General features: G+C 38.4%; 1 gene segment (V, D, J or C); it reads right to left on the reverse strand.

The window, feature by feature from the left end:
* Nucleotides 1-814: 814 nt before the first annotated feature.
* On the reverse strand, nt 815-1,541 carry LOC132806808 (Ig heavy chain V region-like). The segment is given in 2 exon segments: nt 815-1,303; nt 1,409-1,541. Coding segments are annotated over 2 exon segments (378 nt in total).
* Between the last annotated feature and the right edge of the window lie 3,609 nt (nt 1,542-5,150).

Below are 5,150 nucleotides of genomic sequence, written 5' to 3' on the forward strand. Positions count from 1 at the left end.
CTCAAAATCCCCAACTGGTGTATCAATAATTACCCAACACTTTTACAAATTAAATAGTGATACTGGCATAAAACCCCACAGAACTAATACCGAACTGCAAGTTAAGACGGTTTGTAGAAGTAATCACTGACTAGATTCAAACAATGGAGGCTGAATAGGTTTTTGTATTGATCATAATTGCAGTGTCACCCCAGCTATATCACTGTGAGACACGTTGTGTCAAATACTATGACAGACTGTAAACTGTAAAATGCAAATAATTTCTTCACTTCCTAGAAAGCAGTGATTCAGACTCCTCGAAAAATGATTTGGTGCATTATTTCAGCTTTTACTATTCATTGTATTTTGAAAGCTTGGAATACTTTTCCAGGTTTGGTCTGCATTTAACTTGACAATCAACACGAAGAAGGTAGAAAAAAATTCTACATTTGTACAAACTAGCACGACTGGATTGTGTTTAAATTGCATCTCACATTATTTCTCGCTCCTGCCACGGTAGAAATCACCAATTTGAGATAAATCCTTGTCAGTGGTTATTGTATGAGGATGTCGCTGTGCACAACACTGTGACCCACTGTAGTATCACAATGATGTAGACCAGTACACTCATTCTCTGTTCTTTACTCTAGGTCTCAATTTTCATTTGAAAGAGCCATTTAGCACTGATCATGTTTAGAATGAATGCCATAGTTGACATAACAATTAGCAGTGATTTCCTGAGCTGTCAGATATATTTTGTCCCAGCATTTAATTGATGGAAGTGTTAGCAGTACATATGACATGCCTAAAACATTGTCCCATTGTGTCACCAGTTTGCTAGTTTAAATGGTACATTTCCTCTTTGATAGCTTTGTAAGAGGCAGCCTGAGGTCTGCTTCAGATCGCAGTTGGTATAATTGCATTTAAAACTCAAACTGACCATCAGTTTATGATGGAATTGACAAAATGTTCCCTCGAGCTGTTTTTGAACGGGTTCAGCCCTGGTTCCTCTCGCTGTGGTCTCTTGCACAGTAATAGATGGCGGTGTCTTCGATCTTCAGGTTAGTCATTTTCAACGAGAAAATGTTGTTTGAATTGTCTTTGGACGCAGTAAATCGACCCTGAATCGCTGGTGCATAGTTATTGCTGGATGAACTATAGTAGCTAACCAGCCACTCCAGACCCTGGCCGGGAACCTGGCGGACCCAGCTCATGTAGCTGCTGCTGAGATCGAACCCGCTGGTTTTACAGGTCAGTGTCAGGCTGCTTCCGGGATGGCCAGTCTCTGCCTCTGGCTGGGTCAAAACAACCTCCGACTGGACACCTTTAAAAAAGACAAGAAATAAACCATGAGCATTACTTTTACATTCCTGAGGTAGACTAACATTGAGACAGCAACAAAGACAGACTTAAACAAAAAAACACTCACATGATAAGAAAGTCAGTAATAAACTGAGAAAAATTGTCGACACAATCATTCTGATAACTTCTGGGAAGCGGTTCTGTCAAGATCTTTCTAAACAAAGCCGATCCCGGAGTGTTGAATTACGGTCCAGTGCCTAGGATTTATATGGCTATCGGAAAGGGCAGGCTCACAGCTTCCGCCTGTTGGTTTCCTGCTGGAGACTGAGACTGGATCCTGGTCTCAGCTTGCACAGCCCCAACACATGGGCTCATGTATTTACCAGGTTACGCTTAAACATGGATATATACACATCTTGGGATATTTATTTTGCTGAATAGCTTCTTTGGGAGTGTTTTTTTTAAATGGTGGAAGTAAAATTGAGTACCTTCAGGTCTATTTCACATGATAGTTGCAAGTATTTTGTTTTAAAATAAATTCATTCGGAAGTTAGCTCCCTTTATTTCTACATTCATTCACAAACAGATAAAACTAAAATCGAAGTTCAAACGTATTACTAGCTAGTAAAACAATTGAGTTTTTTTTTCCCAGGACACTGCCAGTCTCTGTCCCACTACAAAATAACATGTAATTCATACTAAACATTTCAAAATTCAATTTAGGCAACTGAATACAGAGCGTGTCCAAAGTGATTATATTCAGAATATTCAATTAGAAGTTAACTCCCTTTGATTCTACATTCCACCACAAGCAGATAAAGCTAAAAAGAACTTCAATCATATTATTAACCAACAAAATGAGTGACTTTATTTTTGCTGTCACTCAACGTCTCTCTCACTTTACAAAATAACATCCCATTTCTAATCTGCGTTTCTAAATTCCATTTAGGCAACCTAATATGGAGCAGGACTAAAGTGATTATGTTCAGAATGTGAGTGGATATCACTAAACAGTTTGGACCCGGAGATTAGAAGCACCTCCTTACATTGCAGAATGTCTCTCCTTGCATCTTTTTTTTCAAATTTTTTAAAATGCATAGTAAAGGAAAGCTGTGTGCCTGAGAAACAAAAAGTGAGTTGGCAGTGATACATAACACCTAGGTAAACTTTTGAAAGAGCATCTAATGAACTAGAACAGGACAGTCCATACTTTTTTTTAAAAAATCCTCAACATCTAAACCATTGCAGGTAACTGTCTGGGTACATCAGGAGTGTTTGGTTAAATTAGAGAGTATTACAATAATCATTACCACGAATGTAGGTTATAAACAGTACATTTCTCTGCTCACTGATAGCTCTGACAGGGGCAGTTAACTCATAAAAATAAGCAGAAATTCGCTGTTACACGACACCAGTGTTAACCATGTATAAAGGGCCCACTCAGTTTTAATGAGATAAATGAATCAGAGAATGGTGTACCAAGTGATGTGAGTTTGAACCAATTCAAGTTTGTTAATTTACTTTGAGATGATAACAAATGTTACTGCAATGTGGGATTTTGGATCCATTAACTTCATATTCAGGAGCTTTAAAGATACTCAATAAACAGGCTGAACTAACCAGAATGTCACTGCATTCACTGTCCTGATTCTGATAGTCATACAGTGAATGCTGTATTCAGTGACTTTCCTTTTTAAAGAAGAAATGCCAAGTGAAATGTATCCATTGTGAGTAAATGGGAAAATATAGTTTGTTTGGTAGGATTTTACTTTAGTTGATTCATTTTCCCTTTAATCGGCCAGATACAATAGTTGGCAGCAATTAAGCGGACTGCAGAAAAGGTCCTTGAGTTTCCAGGTTCATTTACTGGAAGCAGGTGGAGTTTCTGCAGGGGATCAAAGATATTTTGTCTCACTGTTGACCAGTTGGTGGAAAGCAAACTGCAGACCATAACCACTGCCTCTGCAGAAACAAATCTACTCAGCAACAATACTGGAGAAAAGTTTATTTTTCAGTTGTGAAACTTGGAGAATTAGTCACTCCTCTCACTGAAGGAAATATTCGCAGAGTCTCAGACACAACCTAAACATCAACAGTTCATTCGAGGATCACTACAGTACTGTTTAATATTGAGAAAAATTGATAAATAGTCATAGAGTCATGGAGTGATACAGCATGGAAACAGACACTTCAGTCCAACCAGTCCATGCCAGTCATAATCCCAAACTAAACTAATCCCACCTGTGTGTACTTGGCCCATATCCTTCCAAACATTTGATATTCATTTACTTATCCAAATGTCTTCTATAGGTTGTAAGTATCCACCACCAGATCATCCCACACACAAACCATTCTCTGTGTAAAAAGTTGTCTCTGATATCGTTTTAAAAATTTTTCTCCTCTCATTGTAAAACATGTTCCCTATTGTTGAAATCCCCCACCATAGGGAAAATACAACAATGTCTGGGTCAAAAATTGAAAACAATCCCAGCTCCAAACATTTACAAAATATTACTATGGATCTTCCTTGAGTCCAAAAAAGATTGTCCCCTTTGATCAATGATTTGTAAAATTTATTCGCGTATCTAATGTGATGGACGTTTTCAAATAACTTCTGAAATGCAAGTGGTTCACATCAATCGTATTAAAGTGACATTTCGTGTGTGACCCCACACACAAAAAAAACAAGTTTGTTGACATGAGTTGCTCTGAGGAAGTCTACGATGAATTCTTTTATCAAACAAAATCATTTCCAGTGTTGTGAGGGCTTGTCTATCTTCTGTGCAATGGTCTGAATTTTGAAGTTGTGTCTGACTGCAGATGAAACTGGCTGCTCTGGGTAAAAGTACAGTTGGCGCCTTTCACATTGTTAATGTATATTGCTGACTTTAGTTGAATAAAGGGATGTTGCCCCAGGCATCGTCTGGCACCATTAATTAGACCATTAATTTCCACATCATTCGCCAGAGGATCAGGTGGAGTTTATTGATATGTGATATTTTTGAAACGAAAGCTTCGTACATTTCCAGGATGAATCATGTAAATTAGAGCCATTCACCTTTCCACTCATGGCTTTATAAACTTATATGAGGTCACCCCCCGAACTCTCACCCTCCAGTGAAACAAGTTCCAGTCTATCTGGATTTCCAACGGTAACTTTGTTCCCTCACATTCTGCTGTTAAAGATCCTCCTGCCACCCCAGGTCCACAGAGAGTGTCCCTTGATACTAGTTCAAAGAAATGAAAGGAACTTGTCCCAGCATATTGTTCAATTTTATTTGGCTTCAAACACCATAAAAAATAAATGTTCATGTCATTGCTGATTTATGGGAGAATTCCGTTTACACAGTATCTGCTGAAATACCTGCAGTACCATCCTGAATCTGGTTCACAGGTTCACCTGTTGCTCACAAATGCAACCAGACATCAGGGAACAGTGTGTGGGATAGAGGTAAAGTAGTGTTACTTCTGCAATTTTAATTACTTATACAAAGTAAATGAACTCACACCAGTGTATAATTGTTTCAGCCAAGAGCTGAGTCAACAAGAATGGAAACGATGTGGAGGAAATACATAATTGTTTTTGTATTCACTAAAATTGTATGCAAGAATGAAACGTGACTGCAAAACAATGGTAGATATTACAGACGAATAGATAAGATGCTGTGAGGGGAGGGAGTTAAGCTAGATACGCCTGTACAAACAATAGGTATAAACATCTGTTTCCCACTTTTACTGAAACACAGGAACAAACCCCAATTAAAAGGGTCATAAGGATCAGTATGGTAGGGGAAGGCACAGATGGAGGGAATAGATAATAGTGAAGAAAGGATATGCCTAACAATGGGCCACAGCGGGATGAGGTCAAA

The sequence above is a fragment of the Hemiscyllium ocellatum genome, assembly GCF_020745735.1.
Source record: "Hemiscyllium ocellatum isolate sHemOce1 chromosome 15 unlocalized genomic scaffold, sHemOce1.pat.X.cur. SUPER_15_unloc_3, whole genome shotgun sequence".
NCBI lineage: Eukaryota > Metazoa > Chordata > Chondrichthyes > Orectolobiformes > Hemiscylliidae > Hemiscyllium > Hemiscyllium ocellatum.